This window comes from Osmerus eperlanus, chromosome 7 (assembly GCF_963692335.1).
Source record: "Osmerus eperlanus chromosome 7, fOsmEpe2.1, whole genome shotgun sequence".
In the NCBI taxonomy this organism is placed as follows: domain Eukaryota; kingdom Metazoa; phylum Chordata; class Actinopteri; order Osmeriformes; family Osmeridae; genus Osmerus; species Osmerus eperlanus.
Window position 1 is genome coordinate 20648756 of NC_085024.1, and position 23777 is coordinate 20672532.

The 23777-nt window shown below is 47.1% G+C and overlaps 3 protein-coding genes across 3 annotated transcripts in view; all 3 read right to left on the reverse strand.

Annotated features, from left to right (window-relative positions):
* Window positions 1-451: 451 nt before the first annotated feature.
* On the reverse strand, window positions 452-12086 carry iffo1b (intermediate filament family orphan 1b). Its single transcript, XM_062465783.1, has 9 exons — window positions 10681-12086; window positions 8681-8741; window positions 7458-7553; window positions 6807-6947; window positions 6300-6487; window positions 5968-6097; window positions 4919-5011; window positions 4668-4798; window positions 452-4267 (listed from the first exon to the last, which is right to left on the reverse strand). The coding sequence occupies exons 1-9, from the start codon at window positions 11673-11675 to the stop codon at window positions 4168-4170; spliced, it is 1935 nt and encodes a 644-aa protein (XP_062321767.1). The 5' UTR covers window positions 11676-12086; the 3' UTR covers window positions 452-4167.
* A 600-nt stretch (window positions 12087-12686) lies between these two features.
* opn9 (opsin 9) lies at window positions 12687-18687 on the reverse strand. The gene is made up of 10 exons (XM_062465930.1): window positions 18421-18687; window positions 17920-18193; window positions 17263-17392; window positions 15777-15927; window positions 15445-15584; window positions 14401-14539; window positions 14053-14167; window positions 13694-13774; window positions 13057-13546; window positions 12687-12970 (listed from the first exon to the last, which is right to left on the reverse strand). The coding sequence occupies exons 3-10, from the start codon at window positions 17387-17389 to the stop codon at window positions 12714-12716; spliced, it is 1500 nt and encodes a 499-aa protein (XP_062321914.1). The 5' UTR covers window positions 17390-17392; window positions 17920-18193; window positions 18421-18687; the 3' UTR covers window positions 12687-12713.
* Window positions 18688-19472: 785 nt separating this feature from the next.
* Window positions 19473-23777, reverse strand: part of gapdh (glyceraldehyde-3-phosphate dehydrogenase) — a 5758-nt gene continuing 1453 nt past the window's right edge. The window contains exons 3-12 of the mRNA XM_062465879.1: window positions 22382-22481; window positions 22007-22113; window positions 21824-21914; window positions 21597-21712; window positions 21052-21133; window positions 20738-20889; window positions 20438-20516; window positions 20091-20174; window positions 19886-19983; window positions 19473-19804 (exon numbers count right to left, since the gene is read on the reverse strand). Of these exons, the coding sequence (XP_062321863.1) occupies window positions 19735-19804; window positions 19886-19983; window positions 20091-20174; window positions 20438-20516; window positions 20738-20889; window positions 21052-21133; window positions 21597-21712; window positions 21824-21914; window positions 22007-22113; window positions 22382-22481 (979 nt within the window). The 3' untranslated portion in view covers window positions 19473-19734. The remainder of the gene's footprint in view (window positions 19805-19885; window positions 19984-20090; window positions 20175-20437; window positions 20517-20737; window positions 20890-21051; window positions 21134-21596; window positions 21713-21823; window positions 21915-22006; window positions 22114-22381; window positions 22482-23777) is intronic.

The following is a 23777-nucleotide window of genomic DNA, read 5'->3' on the forward strand; positions in this document are numbered from 1 at the left end:
TCAAACCTTGCAGCTGCAGCAGCATTGGAATAAGTTCTATAAGCAGTTCTTGGACTCCCTAACCCCACCCCCCTTACACAAAACAGGATGACATTTACAAACTTAACAAAAGTAATAGTCTTACCTTTTACACAATGTCTCTCTTTATCTTTCACTGACTCTCTCCGTGCACAGCTCACGCTCGTATTCTAAGGTGTGTCTCCGCGACGCTGTCTTCCTCTCTGAGTTAGTTCAGCCCAGCCTGTCACTGTTTCCTTACCTGTGATCTTCTCTTCCGGTACCTCTCGCCCACAAGCCTGTACCGCCACACCGCTGTCCCGTGTTTACAGGTTGATCAGACGCTGTCATTGAACCGTCATCGGTTCGGCAGTGACTAACATTTCTAACTACTTTCCACGTGTACTATAAACAAGAGAAAAACGGAGGATAAAAGAAGTCACGCGACAACAAATCGTATTGCTCAGCTGTCAACTTTTTATTCTTCATTCTAACTCTGCCCTCAGAATGCAGAGCTCTGCAGTAAAGCTTAAGCGAAACCTGCCACTTCTTACACTCAGGTCACACGCATATTGAAGGTCCTACCCAGTCACACACGAGACGCACGCTTCCTGTCGAAGGCTACAAATCAAATAAACGTTTGGAAACTGAAGGTCAAATCTAAATATCTTGCAGGTGCCTGTAGTTACACCTGTTATTTATTGCACTGTGTATGAAACACAAATAAACATGTCAGCTAGGATCTGGGTTCTTCTTTTTGGTTCTTTTTGGTTGTGGTGAATAGATGAATACGGTTAGAGGATTTATTTCTGCTGTTACTCAGAATAACTCAATCTGACCTAGTTCTTCAATCACTTTTGTCCTAAAGCATGCTACTTAGTATGTGACTGTGGACATCCTTGCACTATGCAGTCTTTAAACATACAATATACCCATAGCTGTTACTTTTAATATCATAGTATACAATATCATAGCAATCATACTGTCAATAGTGTTAAAGCCTTTTGCATTTTCTAGTTTTTTTGTAGTTTTAGTTTTTTTTTTACATTTTGGTGTTGTTTTTAAAAGAACTTTACTTAGCACTCACATACACTCATGAAGAACAACTGAGTCGCAGAGCAACTACTGTACATGTTTGATATACATATATACAGTGTTTTTAAGGCGTTGTGTGTAAGTCAAAATCGTGTTTGTGTGTGTGAGACATCACTTTAAGGTCCCACTGCTCTTGGTTCAGGTGGGTACATACAGATTGTCTGTCAGAAGACACTTGGTGACCAAATGTAATGTATGTGTGTGTGTGTCTGTGTGTGGTTCTGGAGAACTGACTTCTTCATGTTGTAGGTGAACCAGTAAAAGTCTTTTTAAAAACCACTGAAATTAGAGCACCCTCAAAACATAACACATGCATACAGAGACACTCACCCTCTCGGTGGATGTGGTAAACTATACAAAGAGCCCAAACAATACATAGTTCTCACGCACTGTCTCCTAGATATCCTCTTAGCAATCTTCAGTTGTAGCCAAAGAGCAGGGATGGACCACACCAGACTTTAGACATGCATATCATTATTTCACAAACCCCAACCTACAGCTTAATCAATGAGACAAAACGCTTTTACAGAATATTTGAATATTGATATGTGAGCTGAAGCAATTTACAATCAACCTGATTTGACTTCTTCAGGACCAAAAATAAAAGGTAAATAATTGATCATAAATAGATAAAATATAGTTTTTTTGTTACTTATTTTTAATTTGAGTGGACATATATTTGCCTTTGCTGTCAACATTCAGTGTACTGTCATTCATGTTGTCTGTGCGTGTAGATTTTGTGAGTTTAAGGTGATAAACACATAAATAATGGGAAAAGTAAAGCATGTGAAATATGATATAACTGAGATTTACAATAAAAACATGTTATCACACAAAAACAGATACACTAAATAGAAGTAATACATTTTCAACCCCAAAATAACTCAACTAATACAACTAATTTTAACTAACTTTGTGGACAGAATGTGTGCCAAATAATGAAACTACACTTTTCCATTCCTGCCATTTTTCAGTTGCATTTTATACTCTTATTATTGCTGTTACTATTGGATATACACTTTGCTTTGCTCTTTCGTTACAATTGCAAACGTTTACAAGCTCAAAAATAGGATTCATCAATAATTTTCAACAAGCACCAGTTTGTGAGATAGCTTTCAGCACAAGTTTTAGTTTTTTTTCTCGTTTTTCTTTCGTGATTCTTAAACGTAATGTAGACTAGGCTGTATATCCAGTCAGTTTGGCACTCATACAGTTAATGCTTTATCATGTCAAATGAACAATCATCTGTCTGTCCATCTATTAATATCCATAATTCATTCGCTAATGTACCCGCACTCACTTATTACCTTCTTAGCTGTGGTTTCCTTTTGACTACACTAACCCTGCGGTGTTATATAGTCCACCAGTCCTACTAGACCACAGCAGTAACCTGGCAGAAAGTTAACATTCAGAGCTGTTTGTTCTGACCTGTCAACCACCTCAGTAGGCTTCTATCTGGTCTACTAATCTTCTATCTGGCCGACTACAATCTAAATATCGCTGGCCTGATCTGGACAAGGGCTCCACACTGACTAGACCTGCCACCACAAACCACAAACCAAACTAAATATTTGAACATGGCTCCTATGTATAACACTTGGGTGACAATGCCCTTAGTCGACCGTGTCCCCGTCCCTGCGTCGGTGACAGAGAGACACAGACAGCGATGCAAGGCCCCAGGCGCTAACGCCAAATTCGTCCTGAAGAGCGTACGTATTTACACTATTTATACAGCACCGCAGTGAAAAAGCTGCGTTCCAAACCAAAAAGTATGTGTCCTACCCCGTGTCCTTGCTGACCATGATCACAAGCTGTCCGCAGTCCGTTTGTTTACCTGACATCGCCTTTGATTTGCATGGTGAATACAATACAGGCTATAGCGTGGGTCCTTGTGTTTGTATTATAGCTTCTTTAAAACAGTTCACTGTTCCGTAACACGTTATCAGGTAGTTAGAAGTTGTGTTGAATTATTTTAAGTTACGGAAGGGACCCACTCTCGCCATACAATATTTCGGTCAATATCAGATAAACATTGAAACACATCATTTACACTCTGGACGTTGCTCAAGTACAAAGAGCAGTTACACCCCTACGGACATTGATGTATTGGGCCTACCGATGTAAACCGCATGTCTTCAACAGTAAAGAGGCCTGCAATGATTGCTTGGAAGACCGACCTCAGGACACTGAAGCACGCGCCGCCAGGCCGGGTCTAACTGTGTGCCTTCTGAGTTACGATTAATTTTTTTAACTTCACTTTTTTTGTGTGTTTATTTTATTTATTTCAGTGAATGCAGTGAAAAAGTCTGGTATAATGAATTCGATATGAAGTGATATGCTATTGAACGACTTATATTTGACTTTGCTTAAATATGTGTGTTGTTTGAGTATGAGGAATCTAGTCAACTAAACACAAGCTGTCATTTAAATGCTAAATCCAAATACACTAGCATTTCATGTCCCAGACGAACATACTCTATCCAACCTGACAAACCAACATTCTCCAACATTCTCCACCCCAAATTGTATTAATCAAACTCCACTCCTATTTTGTCGAGTTTTAACTTACTGCGCCCTGAGCTTGAAAGAAAAGCTTTAACAGAAAGGTCACGATGTTATGCAGCAGGTTAGCCTGAGATGGATATGTGGGTGTATATTGCCTGGCCAATTTCAGACACCTCTTCATACTGCTTTGAAACAGTCGTCTAAAAATAACATGTAACTCCTACGGTTCATGAGATTATATCAAAACCTCATTTTCCACTCCTGTGCCATATTGCCGTCAATGCAAGTAGATATGACCCTTGCAGATATGCATCTCTCCACTAGTGGGCAGTATGATTTGTTGAAAATGTACACAATAGGCATACGCAGTCTGAAAACGTACACGAAAACCTAGCAAGCATTATAAACATAAAGTTGCAGTGGTTTCGGGCTGTGAGATGCAGAAGTACACTAGCTGGATGGAGTGGAGGTCATGGGATGGAATAATGGAGGGATGGAATGATGGAGGGATGGAATGATGGAGGGATGGAATGATGGAGGGATGGAAGGATGAGGGAACAGAGGAGTGGGTCATGATCTGGAGGAACTGGAGGGAGGAGATTCTTCTGGTTTCTCCTTGTCTGTAGACTCAATCTCTTCACCGGTCCCCGGAACGGGAGACTGAGAATCGCTGAAAGAAGGAAAGAGAGAGAGACAGAAAGAGAGAGAGACAGAGAAAGACAGAGCAACAGATCAACAAAAGGTGTTGTAGGCTGTAGGGCAGTGTACAAAACACACCAAATGCACAACCCCTCACTCCCAAAACATAGCCGTGTGACTCCCATGCCTGCCGCCTCGCTGGAGACAGACCTCAGAGATCAGAGAAGCGTACGTAGGGAGTCAGGTGGCTGAGCGGTGAGGGAATCGGGCTAGTAATCCGAAGGTTGCCAGTTCGATTCCCGGTCATGCCAACTGACGTTGTGTCCTTGGGCAAGGCACTTCACCCTACTTGCCTCAGGGAGAATGTCCCTGTACTTACTGTAAGTCGCTCTGGATAAGAGCGTCTGCTAAATGACTAAATGTAAATGTACCCGTCTCCAGTCTGGGTGATGAGTCTCCTGCAGGTCTCCATCTGGACGTCCAGGCCTCTCTTCATGGAGCACATCTCCATGTACTCATGCAGGTGGCGGTTCATATCACTCTTGGCTGTCGCAAGCTCCAGCTGTGTGTGTGTGTGTGTGCGGGGGTACCAAACACAAAGTCAGAACCAGTCACGCGGCGCAGGTCTGTATCATACACTATAATAACATTCCTGGCATCCCATTAACACACACTGTCTCACCTCTATCTGGCCGATCGTGTCTTGGTACTCCCTCTCTCTGGATTTGAACAGACACTCTGTGTCTTCGATCACCTTCTCCAAAGACTCATCTGGCTGAGAGAGAGAGAGAGAGAGAGAGACGTTGACAGAAATATGAGTGTGATGGCGGCAGCATTGCTGTGATGGCGGCTGCATGTCTGGTTGGTGTTTGTTTATAGCTGGCTGGAAATATGACAGTAATGCTTCATATTGGATTTGAGTACACAGGCCCCTGAAGGCTGAATCATAATGACAGATTACATCGACGTAAACAGAACATTTGCTTGTGTGGTGAACACAGCATTCTGTTACTGGACACAGACACACAAAACAAGGCTGACTTCATCCAACTGTCTAATCAAATTACCCCGAGTACGCGTTCCTGTTCTGTTCGATAAAGGGACAGCTTGTTGTCTCTCCTTACACTGACTAGTAATGGTCGATGAAAGCAAATACCTGACAACAAATCTGTTTCTCGTTCAGATTCAGGCGTGTGTGTTGGTGTGTATGCTTGGGTGTGTAGGTTATCGTGTGAATGCATGTTTGAGTGTGTGTTTTTGTGTGTGTGTATGTTTAGGTGTGTATGTTGTATGGTTGTGTCTGCGTGCGCACATGCATACATTTGTCCTGCTTAAAGAGACGTCCATTAGTAAAAAAAGAAAAAAAAGAAATATTTACCGTATATGGATGGATGTCTTTATGAGCTGTTTAGTACTTAGCTGAGAGAGGATCGGCGACCTCTGAAAGTACTGTAAAACATTTTAACCTATTGTCCCACTCACAATGACCTAATTCTAGAGACCAGGAATTTTTGGAACACTAACAGCCAATGCTTGATCTTGCTGTTGTATGCATTCAAATGATCTCATCGTTAAAAGGAAATGGCATCAGCTGTTTGGTTCTCTGTTCTGTCAGAATCAGCACGCATCCTAACTGTACTAATCAGGAGCCGTTTGGACACACTGGGCTCATACAGTACACAGTCCCACCAGGGGATTCGACCCTGCGACCACCATGCCAGTGCTCCCTACCTCTCCTGCCTGGTGAGTGGTCTCTGGTGGTGCCAGGGTGCATCCTGGGAAGTCCTCCCACAGCAGCAGGGTCTCCTCTGTCTCCTCCCACGCCAGGCTGTCGCAGTCATCCTCAAACTCACACTCACGCCTGCAACGCATCCAAAGCTGTTACACAAACCAACCGCACGTATGGACAAACATGCTGTATAAACACACACATACACACAGACACACACACACACACACAGACACACACACAGACACACACACAGACACACACACAGACACACACACAGACACACAGACACACACACACACACAGACACACACACACACACACAGACACTTACAGGTGGTTCAGCATTCGCTGCATCTCCTCATTGATCTGACTGGCTGATGAGGTACACAGCTCCTCCTCCTTGGGCGCACCCCCGTCGCTCTCTGAGGTGCTGATTGGTTCTTCTCCATCACTACCATTGACTGACAGCGGAGTCTGTCTCCGGGGACGACAGTTGATGGCACACTGGGAGGTGGGCACCTTAAGGTTCAGTGAGAGATGGCCGCTGTAAACAGCCTCCCAGCAGTGTGTGTATGTTTGTGTGGACGTGCTTGGAGCGTGTGTGTGCGTGTGGGCACGCCTCTGTGTGGTGTGTGTGATGTGTGGTGTGTGTGTTGTGTGTGTTGTGGTGTGTGTGTGTGTGTGGTGTGTGGTGTGTGTGTGTGTGTGGTATACGTGCGTGCGCGTGTGGTGTGTGTGTGTGTGTAGTGTGTGTGGTGTGTGTGTGTGGTGTACTTGCGTGCGCGTGTGGTGTGTGTGGCGTGTGTTGTGGTGTGTGTGTGTGTGTGTGTGGTGGTACCTGGTACATCTGGATGACGTCCTCACAGTTCCTCTGCTGGGCCACGTCACACAGGCGGGCCGTGATGTCGATCCTGCGACAGATGTCCATGTCCACCTTCATGGCCTTCTCCTGGATCTTACTGTCCAGCTCTGACAGGTTCTATCGAGAGAGAGAGAGAGAGAGAGAGAGAGAGAGAGAGAGAGAGAGAGAGAGAGTAGAGAGTAGAGAGAGTAGAGAGAGAGAGGAAGAGAGAGAGTAGAGAGAGAGAGAGAGAGAGAGAGAGAGAGAGAGAGAGTAGAGAGAGAGTAAATAGTAGAGAGTAGAGAGCGAGAGAGAGAGAGAAGAGGTTCAAGAAGACAGTAAGGTGAGAGAGCAGTCAGCATAGCAAGTTCAATTTTATTTTTTTATCTTTTAATTGCTCTGTACCAAGGGGACGACATGGAGTGAAATGGCTTGTCTATAACAATATACAATTTTATATACGGTTCACGTGCAGGGTGGATCGGGTGTACTGGTGTTTGATACACTATAGGTATATGAACGTTTAAGGGTGACGGACGAGGACATTAGTACACAGCTGTTTACTAGGAGGTATACAGTACGCTGAGGTTGTGAGTGTGTATGTGGATATTGTATGCAATGTAAGGTGAAGGTGAGTTTTGTATTTACGTTGCTCATCAGGCCTTTGAAGAGGACCAGCTCCGCCTTCAACTGCTGCACTCTGACTGCCAACTCATCCTGGCAGCCTTCACTCTCCTGCAGGTCCTACGACCACAGACAGACGGGCATCACACACACACACACACACACGCACACACGCACACACACACACACGCACGGAGCATCTCTCACTTCCCAGAACAGATCTGATTGCGGTGGTAGCATCTTAGAGACAAATCTGTTTCCAGTAAGAGACCACTCACAAGGCCTTTATACACAGGGCAGATAATAAGAATTTAGCAATCCAGCATAATGTAATCCCCCAGGATTTTACTTTCCCATAATTCACTCTGTTTTAAGACTTTTTTTGTTGTTGTGTAATTCTAGTTATGTGTCTGGCTGAGCTGGGAAAGTCTCAAGTGTCTCTTTGATGAACATTGGGCACCACAGCTACAGCCTACTCTGTAACTGGGTCAGGTGTCTAGATGTTCCCAGAAACTGCAGCTACACACACACACACACAAGCACGTGCATGCTCAAACACACACACACACACACGCACACAAGCACGCTCACATAAACGCTCAGAAGTGCACTCTCACACAAAGGCACGCATACGCACGAGCAATCCCATGCACACAAACACACACGTGCACAAGCATGCTCATTTACACAATTTCAATCATGCACAAGCACAAGCAATGCCACACACAAACACACACAGGAAACCTGAGAGCTCAACACCACAAGAAGGTGGGTGGTGGTCGGACCACTCACTGAAGCTGGAAAAACAAGGGGCTTTCACAAGAGCAACCACAAGGTCCAGGTAGGCATACCATCACTGCATATTAGACCTTCATTCTAATGTTATGAGTTCTCAATGGGCTGTTCCAACACACTTTTATTGAATGAGGCTGTTTTGTGTGCGTCAGTGCAATGTCAATTCAGTCAGCACCATGCAGCCAACCTCACAGACATGGTGTTTCTGGCCCCAGCCCTCTCTCATCACACTGACCAATCAGAGATGGCGTGGTATAGAATCAGAATCCGAATGAGGCTCAAAATGGGTGCTTTATTCACCCATGTGTATAGTTATTTTATGGATTAAAAGACATGCAGTAGATATACGCTCAGTAAATGTGCCATACACTGTGACGAGACTTGGGGTGAGTCTGCACCAGTGAGGCAGGACAGGAACAGAGAGGAACAGTCATGGTAGGTGCTCTTCCTACCTCCTGTAGGTCTGCGATCTTCTGTTCCAGATCCACCCTCATGGTATATTCCTCCTCCCACCTACAGAACACACACACACATTTACATTTAGTCATTTAGCAGACGCTCTTATCCAGAGCGACTTACAGTAAGTACAGGGACATTCCCCCGAGACAAGTAGGGTGAAGTGCCTTGCCCAAGGACACAACGTCATGGCATGCTGTGCTTGGCACAGCTGGGAATCGAACCAGCAACCTTCGGATTACTAGCCCAATTCCCTAACCACTCAGCCACCTGACTCCCGCACACGCACACACACGCACACGCGCACAAGAATAAACTGAAACCTGCATGTGACTTGAGTGTGTACTTGGTGGGTGTATGTGTGTTTTCCTCCTGCGTACTGGTCAAATCAGTGACCTGTGAATCAGAACTTGATTAAAAGCATGTGCAGTTGACATGGGGCCGTTGACAGGTTCCATGGCTCGACACAACAGACCCCCAGGAGCCCCCCACTCCCTCCCAGTTGTTTTTCACCTTATATAACTGCTGCTTAAAATGCAGGATTCTGCGACATATCCAGACCTATGAAAAGCTTAATGTGTTATTTAGTATTAAGAGTGAGGGGATTTTGTTCTGCATTTTTGCACAATGTTTTCATTTGAGGGGTTAGCGCAAAGAGAGAGAGAAAGAAAGAGAGAGTGAGAGAGAGTGAGTGAGGGGGGAGTTGAGACAAGTTCTCTTTGCAAGCCAACCCCCTTTTTCAGCAGTTACAGCTCAGCGAGTATGCTGCATTGCAGATGCAGTGTGGAGAGTTGAGACGGCTGCGCAAGAGGAAGGAGAGGGGGGGGGGGGTTGTCATGGGACGAGGAGCAGAGAGTATAGTTGCCAGTGGGAGGGAGAGAGACTAATGGCAGAAAAGTGAGAGAGGGAGGAGGGGAGGGGCAGAGTGAGATAAGAGACAGGAGCCAGAGAGGGAGAGGGGTGACACCAGCCACTGGCTGAAGGAGAGAGTGGCAGGTAAGGGCAAGACAGCGATGGAATGACGCCCAAAGATAAGGAAACAGGAAGTAGGGGACTGATAGAAAGAATAGTTTACTAGTGAGTGTGTTTCCCTGCAGGCAACGTTAACTGTGAACCAAGTATGAAAAAGTCCCACTGAGCACAATTAAAGAACTACACAGAGAAGCTGTAAATCATTGTCTGGCTGTCCTGATGCTATCAGCCAAGATATCGCTCGGGGCAACGCTGGCCCTGAGTTCCATACTCCAGAGGAAACTGGGTTTACTTTAAGCTCACACCAACATGTGTGACACTATATTCCTCTGAACAACACTTCTATCTGTTGTGCTAATCAACTGTTTGTCCCTCAACATATGGCTCTTAACACTAAACAGTCAGCATCACTCAGAGACCTCTATGCCCATTTCAAAACACACAGCCTTGTTGGTTTATGACACTGGCCCTGATCCAAAAACTGATGGGGATGGAGATAAACCAAATATATATATCAGTGAATTTGACACAAAGAATGACATTGGCTTTAGGGGATGTGGGAACTGGACACATTTCTGTCAACATGAACAAGACATAACCTGCTTCTTTAGAGACGGAAATGTTGAAATTTCCATTTATCATGACTCAGTAATAAGTGTTCTTCTGGACAGATTTGTTCAGAACTGTTACTTTCGTACATCTTTCTTACAAATACAGAACACCATGTAGGGTGAAAGTTTTGTGAAAATTGGGATCGCGATCTGTCGTGACAAACGTTTTGGCATTAAAGGTATGCCCGCTGAAGGATGCAAATACACGGTGCAGAATTTGTTTGTGTTACATGCAGCTGTTCTCATCGACCATCTGTTAGCAAGGCCGCTACCACTCTGCTACCACGAGGAATCACACGCCCCTTATAGTTCTGCCAACTAGGCACATCTCAATACTTTAATTACTTTTATATGATCTGTCGCACACCTGGCCTTACAGGTTTCATGGTGAATAAATACAGAAGGCCAGTTACCTGCGCTTGTACTCGTCTCTTTCCCGCTTCACTTTAGCCAGGACGTTATACAGGGCTCGGATCTCTGGGGTGATGGTGTCAATTTGGACCCCGACTCCATCCGGATGGATCCAGGACACACCGGGGCTGGTAACGCGCGTCTCCACGCCAGAGCCGAGCTTGCGGGTGTGGTTATAGGACCAGATAGTTCCCGGTAGAAACCTGGGAGGGGGGTTGGTCGGGGTTCCGGTACCGGTACTTGTGACCGTTCTCCCGACGGTTTGTGACCTGGAGCTGGATGGAGAGTCGACAGTTGGAGTTGACAGGTTGATTGTGATGGTGGGATTCTTCGGGTTAGAGTTTGGATTTTCGGTTTGGTTCTGCTCCAGCGTGAGGACTGTCGTGAGTGGTGGCATAAAAAGCGTTGTGGGCCTCGTAGCTGAGTTGTTTGTGTTGTGAAACGGAAGCGAACCGGGCCTTGGTGGAATCGTCCCCACGAACCCGGTCTGGACACCTGTTTCTTGGGTGTGTGCCCCTCCCCCGTTTTCAGAACATCCACCTTTGCATTTAGTATTGGCATCCAAAGCCTGCTGTAGCTGTTTCTCCAAGATCTTGTTCCTCCGCTCCAACTCGTGTACTTTAGCGAGAAAGCATCGGAACCGCAAGTTGAGCGTCTTCAGTACGCTAATGTTGGACCCCAAGTCGTTCCTTAGGGCCATGGCAGCAGGTGGTGGCACCGCGCGGTGCACCGGATGGTTGTGGTTATGGTGCAGGTAAGCACTTTGTGAGGATGGGGTGAAATCAAATCCGGAGAGCGTCTCCGGGCCTAGTCCAGTTTCTTCAAGGAAGGCGGTTGGATCTGGAGAGCCGAAGATGGCCTCGGGCAGAAGGCCGGATGGAGAATCCGGATGACTCGGTCCTAGATTCTGCTGCTGTTGATGTTGGAGAAGCGTGTTTGTCCCCAACAAAGGATTCATGCTATGGTAAGGGAAACTAAAGCGCTGCAGATCTGGCATGAACACGGACGGTAATTTGCTTGCTATGGTGGAATACAATAACGATAAGATAAACAACGTCTAGCTGTTGGTTATCAGACAATTGCGCCACGTTTTAAAATTAACCCACCTGTTTATGTAACTGTTTCTAATTAATAATCTTATCCTCGATTTAGAGCCGGGTCGACTTAAGGTTGGCTAACTGGTCAAGTGTTCTCTCCCTGTTAACGGTCCCCAACAAAAACAATGTTAAACACGAATCCAAACGGTATGCGCAAACAAAAAATATGCGACAACGCCAATATGTTAATCCAAAACGAGATGTTATCAATGATCAAATAAATTCTCAATAATAATGCACTGCGCTTGAATGTTTTTAAAAGATAAACTCAGACCGTATCAGCGACGCAGCTTCTTGCTTCAAGATGTGACCGCAGGCAAGAGCAAGTGCTGCGGGATTTGGAGAGCAAGCTACCGTAAATACACAATTAGACAGCCTGGATTCTGTTAACCATTTCACTCTTTACGTTCAATATAGAAAACTCCTTCCCTTTAAAACAGTAGCCTATGTTGTGTTCAGTGCAAAATATAGCCTACTAGGCTACAAGTTGAATAACATGGTGAGATGTAGACCTAATCAACAGAACAATGTAATAAAAGTGTAAGAACAATTTTATTTTCTTTAAAAATTTTGGCAGGATGTAGAGGCAACTAATGACACGACACATGAGGTCAATTAGTTTCAAATATCAGTCCAAATATCACAATACAAGGAATATATGCATAAATAACTAAATATTAAATCAAATATACATATTATCAAATGTATTATCAAATGTGAAGATACCCTATTTTAGGATGCCCCCTCCACCCTCTCTGTCTCTCTCTCTCTCTCTCTCTCTCTCTCTCTCTCTCTCCTCCCCTTTCCGCTCTCTCTGTCTCCCCTCCCACTTTCTCTGTCTCTCTCTGTCTCTCCCCCCCCCCCCCCTCTCTCTCTCTCTCTCTCTCTCTCTCTCTCTCTCTCCCCTCCCGCTCTCTCTCTCTCTCATCTTCTCTCTCTCAGTCAGCAGGCTGCTGGACGTGGATGTCCTTCTCGCTCATCTTCTGGCCCTCCGTTTTGACCTGGGTGTCTAAGGAGGCCACGTCCAGAGCATCCCAGCCCACAGACGTGTTGTCCGACCAGGAACCCCTGCCTCCTTCTTTCCCCTTCTCGCCGAGTTTCTGCTTGTTCTCCAGCTGCACCATGGACACAGCCAAGGGCTTGTTCTTCTGTCTCCAGCTGTGGCAGTACGACAGATTAATGCTGCTTCTCTGCGCTGTGGAGGAGCGGAGAGAGATTGTTAGCCGACATGACCTGTGTGTGTGTGTGTGTGTGTGTGTGAGACGAATCCTCGAGTCTCACAATAGCTTCCGTCTGTGGCTCTCGTCCTCCTCCTCTCCCTGATGTCTCTTCCTCGCAGGATGTCGAACACATCCTCTCGGAACTCCTTGTTCATGATCTGGTAGATGAAGGGGTTGATCATGCAGTGAGACTTGGCGAACATGGCCGGGATCAGGGACACAACTGGGGGCAGGCAGGACACGGGCTGGTAGCTGTCTGGCTCTGACGCCCCCTGGTGGACTGGATGTGAACTTTGCGTGGTGGCGATAGCCTCGGTGGGCGAAGGGTCCGAGTACTCTGCCTGGTCGTAGTACATGCTGTCGTAGCCGCCTCCGTAGCTCTCCGTGGAGGTCCAGTTGTGGACAGTTGGAAGCCCCAGGAGGTTGGTGATGGTGCTGGGGTGCAGGGAGCCCTCCACCCACTCCTCTCGATGGGCCAGGGCGGAGTAGAGGGACACTATGGCGTAGGGGGTCCAGGCAAGGAGGAAGGTGGAGCAGACCACAGCCGCTATCTGCAACAGAGAGATGGACAGACGGAGGAACACAAAGATTCATGGTTCATGATCTAGAGACCTTTTAGATGCTATTAGTGAAGCAGAGATGACGCCCATTTTGTGGCTACACTCGCTGTGATGTTATCAGCCGTTTGTTTGACATGCCTTGGTGAGCCTCATGTCCCGGCTGCTGTGGGTGACAGCTGAGGAGGGGATGGAGGCCAGGGTCTGGTGAGACTTGTACACCTGCTCGAATAGAAACACGATGAAACAACCGGTGAGTGCACGTTCTCCCACAGCACAGTCAGCTAGGTCTACCACAGCTCTGTTGCAGTACTGTACTGCTGTGCTGGACGCACAGGCACACTCAGGCTCAGACTTGGACGGCCTTGGCATGCATAAAACATGTCCAGCACCCCGCATAGCAAAGACCACTCAGCATAAGTGCTTTATCAAGGACCCCATGAATCAAACGAGATGCTAATTGCTGGCTCCCTGCCTCGCCAGGATCAGCGCAGCCTCACCGTCCGGAGGATGGCCAGGTAGGAGACGATGATGGTGAGGGTGGGGACTCCGAAGCACAAGGTCAGGATGAGGAAGATGTAGGCTTGGTCCTGCAAGGACGACCTAATCTTCCACCTGACAGGAAGAGGAGATCCAGACACCCGCAGGAACATGAACACACAAGTACATCCAGATATTCACATATCGCATCCGTACCTCATGAACCCGCATCCAGACAGACATGCAAACAGGGATGAATTAGACAGAACTTTCAGAGCTAATTGTGTACGCAAACAAGCTTTGGCATGTACACACAACTACACTCACAACAGAATTCAGTGATAGGTGCGAGCAGAAGGGAGAAGTACCAGTTAATCGTGCAGCTGGTCCCGAAAGGTTCTGGTCCATAGCTTCCGAACCCAAAGGCAGGGAGAACGGCCCAGAAGACGGTATAGGCCCAAATCAGTGCAATCGCTAAAGACATGTGACGTCTCTCTATCCACTGACCTGGAGTGCAGAGCAGATATCATTTTTGCACGGATTTAGCATGAAGCAAAGCATGATTTCAAATGAACGTAGAAGTACTGTGCATGCAAGAACACTGTCCCCATGTAAAGCAACCTGCTTCCCGAACTCGCAACACAAACAGACATGCCAGTACTCAGACACACACAGTCACGCCCACACGCAGGGAAGCCTTTGACGATCGAGTACTCTAAAATCAGTATGTGGATGTGGAATCTGATATCCTTACCAACAGACAACAATCACAGAAACTCGGGCAGCAAGGGTAGATATTTGATGTTCGACCTAAATGACAGAGATCTTGAGCGAGTGACCTCAGGAAGTGACTTCAGGAAGGCAGAGGATCAGATGCACTCAAGGACCATGTGTACACTGACGGCCACCGTTATTATCTCTAACAGCAACCGCTACACCGCAATCTCTATCGCTACACCGCAATCTCAGAACCCAGCCACACGAGAGCTGAGTCTGAGAGCTGAGGCTGTGGTTTGTATCACCATATGTCAGTGAGGATGAAGAAGATCAATCTTTGACACAATATCTTTTTGAAAGCTGCTTTTATGCTGTATGTTCCCTTAGCTGAGCTTTGGGCTAAATGCTCTTTCACTGTTGTGACTTTGATAAGTACTACAACGATGACATTACCTCTGAATATATATTGTGCTTCTCTTTTTGTATTACAACAAAAGAAGCTTTGACTGCATTTCTCTACAGCTTGGTTCCCAATCTTCTTTCATTAAAAAAAAGTCAATTCTTAAAAAAAAAAATCTCCTTTCCTTTCCCCTCAGGTCCCTCTCACGTTTTCCTGCTTAACCTAGTAGTTTGTCAGGTTTCGTGCAGGTGTCAGGTGTCTGCAGTGGAGGCCCCAGCCACTGCATCTCACTGACCGTATCTTAAGGAGCAGATCTTGAGGCAGCGATCCAGAGAGATGAGACTGGTGGTGATGAGGGAGCCGATCCCAAACACAAAGCCCTGCATGGCGTACCACAAGCAACCAGTCTCCCCGAACACCCAGGCGTGAGACAGGCTGAGGGGGGGAGAGGGAAGAGGGGGGGGAAGGGGGGAAGGGGGAAGAAGGGGGAGGTGACACTCCCAGCATCCAGGTATGAAAGTATACATCGCACTCAGGTTCGTTTCTTCACATACCTTGGACAATTATGTTTTTTTCTTTCTTAAAGTACAGACTATGCCTCCTTTTCTTACTTTGATCTAAACTCACCTGGATATTATGAAGCATGGCGCCCCCAGGAGGCTGTAACCGAAATCACAGACAGCCAGGTTGATGGTCATGAGCTCAGGGGGCCGGAGGTTCTTCCTCTTCTTGCCGTAGACCAGCAGCACGGTGCCGTTCCCCAGCACAGACACGGCGCCTGGGACAGGAGAGAGAACACGGAGCATAAGAAGACCAGGTGAGAAGACCAGGTGAGAAAACCAGGTGAGAGAACACGGAGCATGAGAAGACCAGGTGAGAAGACCAGGTGAGAAAACCAGGTGAGAGAACACGGAGCATGAGAAGACCAGGTGAGAGAACACGGAGCATGAGAAGACCAGGTGAGAAGACCAGGTGAGAAAACCAGGTGAGAGAACAGGGAGCATGAGAAGACCAGGTGAGAGAACACGGAGCATGAGAAGACCAGGTGAGAGAACACGGAGCATGAGAAAACCAGGTGAGAGAACAGGGAGCATGAGAAGACCAGGTGAGAGAACACGGAGCATGAGAAGACCAGGTGAGAGAACAGGGAGCATGAGAAGACCAGGTGAGAGAACACGGAGCATGAGAAGACCAGGTGAGAGAACAGGGAGCATGAGAAGACCAGGTGAGAGAACAGGGAGCATGAGAAGACCAGGTGAGAGAACAGGGAGCATGAGAAGACCAGGTGAGAGAACACAGAGCATGAGAAGACCAGGTGAGAGAGAACAATGTCGGGGGGGGGGGGATTGAACAGGGAGTTCAAAGGACCGGGAAAAAACAGGATGTGTGATTTCACAGATGACGGAACAGGCAGGGACGAGTGATCGATGAGCGGACATGGTAGACGGGGGATTTTTTATGTTACGTTTTTTTAGGTCTGTGGCGCACAGCATACTTTCCTCATATCACGGCGCATGAGTGGTCGTCTAACGCAGGAAAGATCGATCATCTACTATCGACGTGTGGAGACACTCACTGTTCTCCTGGGCGGATGCCACGGTTCAGCAAGCCAGTCGTTTATTTTAGTATTTCAGCCAGGCGTCCTAACAACCCCTCTTTCCAGACCCCCTGGGCTCTGGAATCAGCTGCCCAGCCCAGCCCACGCCCTGCACCGAGGCATCGACAGGGATGCCAGCGGGCAAGGGGAGAGTCTAAACTAGAGTAGATCAATGCCTCGTTTGATCACACAAGTTGGCCATGACGGCAGACAGCTTTACATCTGTGTTCAGGGGTCCCTGTTTCTTGATGCAAAGGTTTGCAAACGTCTCATCCCTTCTTAATAATGAAAAGCTAATGAAAACATTGATTACTCTGGGAGAAATCCCTGTCGTGAATACGCCACAAGCAAATCTCGTTTTGAGAAGGTTGAAAGGATAACAGTACGTATATGCTTTTCACAGAAGGATAATTAGACTCCGTTTTCAATTCTTGAATGTGGTGTCGGTATCGAAACACTTGTTCCTCCCTTCGACCCACTCATAGAGGATGAGGGTGAGGACGAGGTCCCACTCACCTGTGATCACCATCAGGATGGCCACTCCCAGGTCCGCGCTCGAAGTGAGTTGCGACTGGAAGGCGGGAGAGAGGGCGGATGGGACAGGCTCCGAGCCCCTCCACGTGTCATTCAGTCCTGCCGACATGTACTGCTGGAAGGAAGCAGATGGAGGACACACACACACATCTCTGCTAAACAAGATGTGAAGCCTACCACCAAAGCTAGACGTGGAGAAGGTAAATCCTCCATGACAGGTAAGCGGTGGGGGTGAATGAGCAGGATCATAAGACTGAGGCGTTTGTGTGAGAGAAGTTTCGAGTTAGTGGATGTGGAGTTGGAAAGAGTGAGAAAGAGAGAGAGAGTTCACTGATTATCTTAGCATCTTATGAGTAAGAGGGAAAAGGAGGGGATAAAGGACATGACATGGAAACCTAACCATGGGACACTGCCTGAAGGAGGGAAAGGAAATCTCTGTCTACACTCCAACCCCCAGAAAGACACAAAGAGAGGCTCAAATTGTTGCTAACCGCAGTAGGGGTGGAGAAGTTGAATTATGTTAAAACATAAGACCAAAAAGTGCGAAGCAATCTCATTTTTAAGACGTGGTAAAATACGTCAGGAGAGCCTTGGAACCACACACACATAACGCACACACGCACAGCCAGTCCTACTCACCTTCCTCTTTCTCAGTCGGTCAGTCTGTCCTCCTAGTTTCTCCTGTTACTTCCCTCTCCTGTTCAGATCGTCTTTATGCTAAGTTAAGCTCTTTTTTAATCTTAAGCCTCTTGATTTTCCAAATCAATTTTGCGGTTGACAATCTGGTGGTGAAATGAACAGAGAAAAAGAGGGAGAGAGAGAGAGATGTATATGAACCTTTTTGACCTCCCTCTTGATCAGTCATTCCCCACCCCTTCTCTCTCCCTCTCTATCTCACTCCCTTTCTCTCTCTCTCTCTCTCTCTATTGCTCTCTCTCGCTCTGTGTGTGTCTTGCTCACACACACACACTCTTAATCTCCCACACATGCATTCTCAATGTTTACTGTCCTACATTTATCTCATCTTAGTCTTTTTCAGAAAGCAAGTTTATTTTTTTATCTGTCCTTTTCAGGTTAGAAATTATGATTAAGGATAAGACAGTGATTCATGAGGCATGATTATTTCATTCAATGCTCCACGTTAATCTTAATCGTTTTAGAGGCAAAAGTGTGTGCTTGCGTGTCTGTGTCCGTGCATCAGTGAGAATTATAACTACCAGCAGGCATTTTCGCGTTGGACAACTATATCATGGATATTTGGTTTGACCTCTGGGAATTAAGCTGTCCTGGAAGTCTGTGACAAATGTATTAAACGTGGAAATAAATATATATACATGGCTGTGATCTGACCAACGGCATTGATTTAATCCTTATCCAACTCATATTACAGAAGTAGAGCTTTGAACACGCACACACGCATAGGCCTACATTAAAAAAAACTTGAAACGTGTGAGTGCGTGTGTGTGTGTGTGGTTGCAACCCTTAATAGAACCGTATGGCCCAAATTGGATAGTGAACGGGATTTCAAATCATCTCCTTGGGCCACAGGGGTTAACCAATAGCCTACTTCATGTTTTATAAATCCAGTTTAGTTTTTTTGTACGTCTCCTTAATCTACATTACCAACTCTGGGCCACTTCTATAAAACCCAAACTGACTTTTCTGTAAACTGCGACCAACAGGTAGACAGCACCCAGCGTCATGTGACATGCTGCTTCGTTCATAATTTGATGACTTGCCTCGCACGCCCGCCCGTCTCCACTTTCGATTTATTACATCAATAACGTCGATATACATTTTTCATGTAGGCCCGTCGTGGAAAACATAATGGTCTGCTGCTGTCAAGTCGACTTAGATTCGCCACATTACACTCGGCTATGCAATCGGACCAGGTATTGAGCTGATATGATGGCTTCGAACGCATGAGCACAAGAGAACTAGTTATAGTCCAGGCAAAGTAACTAATTTAGAGCCAAAAATAGAACTAACTAAAATATTTCAGCATATAGCAGTGTCCAGAACATACTAAAAGTCCTAGTTGAGGACATGTTAAATTCTCATCAATCTCGGATTGATGAGAACTGAGAAACTCATGACAGAAACCAGGATGCTAAGAGATTGAGGCTTGTTCATGAATCTTAGATCGCCCCCCCCCCCCCCACCGAACCCCTGATAAAAAAGAGGAAGCAGTATTCTCACAAACAGAGGACTTTATTCATCCACTGAACGCAGCACCTCAGTGCCATAGCCAGTGAAAGACCTTCAGCCTTTGCTTCGACTCCTACTTCACAACAGAACAGGGATTTGACGATACAAAAATTAATTGGTCATCAATTCAAAGTTGTGTTAATGACTGGTGGCTGTTTTCTCCACAGCCGTGCAAATGGCGGTGGAGAGGGGGGGGGGCGTGGGTCATGTGACGTAGTGCAGTTGCATTGGATTGGCTGGTTGCCTTTACTCCTTGGAAGCCATGTGGGCCATCAGGTCACAGACACGCTGGCTGTAGGCAAACTCGTTATCGTACCTGAGGAGACACAAAGGCACCGTTAGGATCCTAGAACAAAGTTTGTGTGTGTTTGTGTGTGCGTAATAGACACTGGCTTACCATGAGACAAGCTTGACAAAGTGGTCATTGAGGGCGATGCCTGCGCCAGCATCAAAGATGGAGGAGTGGGTGTCACCGTTGAAGTCTGAGGACACAACCTGTGATAGGGAAAAAAGAAAATACAACAAGTTTGCATCACCCGCTAAATGATAACAGCTAGTGACCATTAATTGTTGCTGAGAATGTGAATCGAACAGGTCCGTACATGGTGCTCTGTGTATCCCAGAATGCCCTTCATGGGCCCTTCACTGGCAGCCTTGACCACTTTCTTGATGGCATCGTACGAGGCCTGGGAAGTGAAATGTATGGTTAAGCGGAAGTAGAATGTACTCTTACCATTGACTATGAAATGTCACAAAAAAAAAGCCAAATTAGCCTATGTGATGACCTCCTTTAGATCTGTAGACACACCAAGTAGGCTACAATTACAGATCTAATAGCCTACATGGATCCGCTACAACACAAGGCAAACGTAACCTCCAGATAAAAGAAAAAAAAAAAAGAGGACATTTGTGAATCGCAAATCGGAGGGGAGGGGGCGGGGTTACTCACAGGCTTCTCCAGACGGACAGTCAGGTCGACCACTGACACGTTGGGGGTGGGGACACGGAATGCCATGCCTGTCAGCTTGCTGTAGAGGGGCCAGACATGCAGGACATGAGGTCAAAGACTAAACTACTTCAGAATGGGCTTTATTCGCCATGCAAGTTCACCACAAACAAGGAATTGTGGCAGGAAGGTGCATACGATAAATATACAAATCTTAAAAACTATACAAATGTAAAAATGTGAATGCATGTGAACGTGTATGAAGGCTGGGCGTGTCCTGCGTATCGGGCGGGTTCCACTGACCCGTTGAGCTCTGGGATGACCTTGCCCACGGCCTTGGCAGCGCCCGTGGAGGCAGGAATGATGTTCTGGCTGGCTCCACGACCGTCCCGCCACAGCTTACCAGAAGGACCGTCCACGGTCTTCTGGGTGGCAGTGACGGCGTGGACTGTGCTCTGTGGGCAAGGACGGCGATAAAGTGGAGGGGTAGAGAGGTATAATAACGTTAAATCTGCTGCGTCTGGTTTCAGTGCTTTAGACGAGGGCAAGCCGGTGTTGTGTCAGATTAAGCCCTCTCTAGGAGATTGTCCCTCTAGGTGTTGTGTTGTAATCCGTACCATAAGACCCTCGATGATGTGGAAGTTATCGTTGATGACCTTGGCCAGGGGAGCCAGGCAGTTGGTGGTGCAGGAAGCATTGCTGTGTGGGGAGAGCAAGTAGATATATAAAGACTAGATGTCTTACAGCGGAGTCTAGAACGTCCACACATGGCGGCCATCTTGCTACAGTCAACTCGCTCACCCATAACATTGTGTTGGTGCTACATGTACTTTTTAAATGACCATAACTTGCTCAATTATGTTATAAAAAAAGTATGCAATAGAATAACGACATCTGACGTCGATAACAAACCAAACCGTTTCAAAATCGGTTGAAAATTGAGCAAGTTATGGTCATTTAAAAAGTGTGCGGACGTTCGACTCCGTTGGCCGGCAACGGACGAGACATCTACCCTTTATATACATCTATGAGAGCAAGTACAACATGAGCTACACAGGCTTTCATAACTGACCACACTTACCATAGAAGGTTCATGAGCAGTGTCCTTGTTTAGGTTTCAGGATTAACGCAAGTAATCTGAGTGACGGGTGTTTGGCCTCACCTGACAACCTTGAGGGAGTTCTCATACTTCTCGTGGTTGACGCCCATGACGAACATGGGGGCGTCGGCGCTGGGAGCGGAGATGATCACCCTCTTGGCACCACCCTTCAAGTGGGCCTGGGAGAGAGGGGGGGGGGTGAGGAAGACAGATCACTCAAGGGTAATGTCTCATATGCTCACTCCTGTGTGGGGTGTCTGGTCGGCAACACAAGAGGAAGGAATACGTACAGAAGCCTTCTCGATGGTGGTGAACACTCCGGTGGACTCAACCACGTAGTCGGCACCAGCCTCTCCCCATTTGATGGCAGTAGGGTCCCTCCTGTGTGTGGGGGGGGGTGGGGGGGGGGGGGAGGTCAGATAACCGTAATTGTAACCCTGATGTAATTGTAAAAGATTAAACGAGGGACTCACTCGTGGAACACTGTGATGGCGTGTCCGTCGATGACCAGCTTGCCGTTGTCGGCCTTGACTTCACCCTTGTAGCGGCCGTGAGTGGAGTCGTACTTGAACATGTAGACCTGTGGAGAAGTGGGGGAGGTTGAAATCCAAATGCATTTGTATAGCCCTTTCACACACACGCCCCCAGAGGGCTTCACACGCGCCCCCAGAGGGCTTCACACGCGCCCCCAGAACTGCCCCTCAGCCTACCCAAACTCTCAAGGAAGACGAGGAAAAAAAACCTGAAAGAAACTCTGGGTCAACCCAGTGCTGCCTATGGCTCAAGTCTACATTTCTAGAGCCTTCCATGACCCCAGGGATGTCTGGGGCTGGTTGGACACCACTCACCATGTACTCCAGGTCGATGAAGGGGTCATTGATGGCCACAATCTCAACCTTCTTGGAGCTGAATCCAGCACGGGTCACCAGGCGTCCGATGCGGCCAAATCTGAAGAGCACAAGGAAAAAGGTTGTTCCCTTGTTTGGCCACTAGATGGCAATGCCATGTCACTTACATTTACCACAATTTGTCCATGGAGAGGAGGTCTAAACTCAGAAATGCAACCAATATGTAATAATGCAAGACAGCGTGCGTTATACCACATTGGCATTCTTTATGCATATTTTGGAATCACAGCACAACAAGACTCTGGTTGCTGGTACTTGACATGACAATCCTGATTGACAACTTTTACACCTTGTAGCAATACTGCACAGCGGTACAAGAGAGAAGGGGAGGAAGGGAGAGAGACAGAGGGGACAGGGTCCAATAGGAGGAGCAGAGAGGTGTGTTGCAGAGCAAGCAGCTGAGTGGCCTCTCTCTCAACTTTTACACCTTGTAGCAATACTGCACAGCGGTACAAGAGAGAAGGGGAGGAAGGGAGAGAGACAGAGGGGACAGGGTCCAATAGGAGGAGCAGAGAGGTGTGTTGCAGAGCAAGCAGCTGAGTGGCCTCTCTCTCAACTTTTACACCTTGTAGCAATACTGCACAGCGGTACAAGAGAGAAGGGAGGAAGGGAGAGAGACAGAGGGGACAGGGTCCAATAGGAGGAGCAGAGAGGTGTGTTGCAGAGCAAGCAGCTGAGTGGCCTCTCTCTCAACTTTTACACCTTATAGCAATACTGCACAGCGGTACAAGAGAGAAGGGGAGGAAGGGAGAGAGACAGAGGGGACAGGGTCCAATAGAGGAGCAGAGAGGGTGTGTTGCAGAGCAAGCAGCTGAGTGGCCTCTCTCTCAACTTTTACACCTTGTAGCAATACTGCACAGCGGTACAAGAGAGAAGGGGAGGAAGGGAGAGAGACAGAGGGGACAGGGTCCAATAGGAGGAGCAGAGAGTGTGTTGCAGAGCAAGCAGCTGAGTGGCCTCTCTCTCAACTTTTACACCTTGTAGCAATACTGCACAGCGGTACAAGAGAGAAGGGGAGGAAGGGAGAGAGACAGAGGGGACAGGGTCCAATAGGAGGAGCAGAGAGGTGTGTTGCAGAGCAAGCAGCTGAGTGGCCTCTCTCTCAACTTTACACCTTGTAGCAATACTGCACAGCGGTACAAGAGAGAAGGGGAGGAAGGGAGAGAGACAGAGGGACAGGGTCCAATAGGAGGAGCAGAGAGGTGTGTTGCAGAGCAAGCAGCTGAGTGGTCTCTCTCTCTCTCTCTCTCTCTCTCTCTCTCTCTCTCTCTCTCTCTCTCTCTCTCTCTCTCTCTCTCTCTCTCTCTCTCTCTCTCTCTCTCTCTCTCTCTCTCTC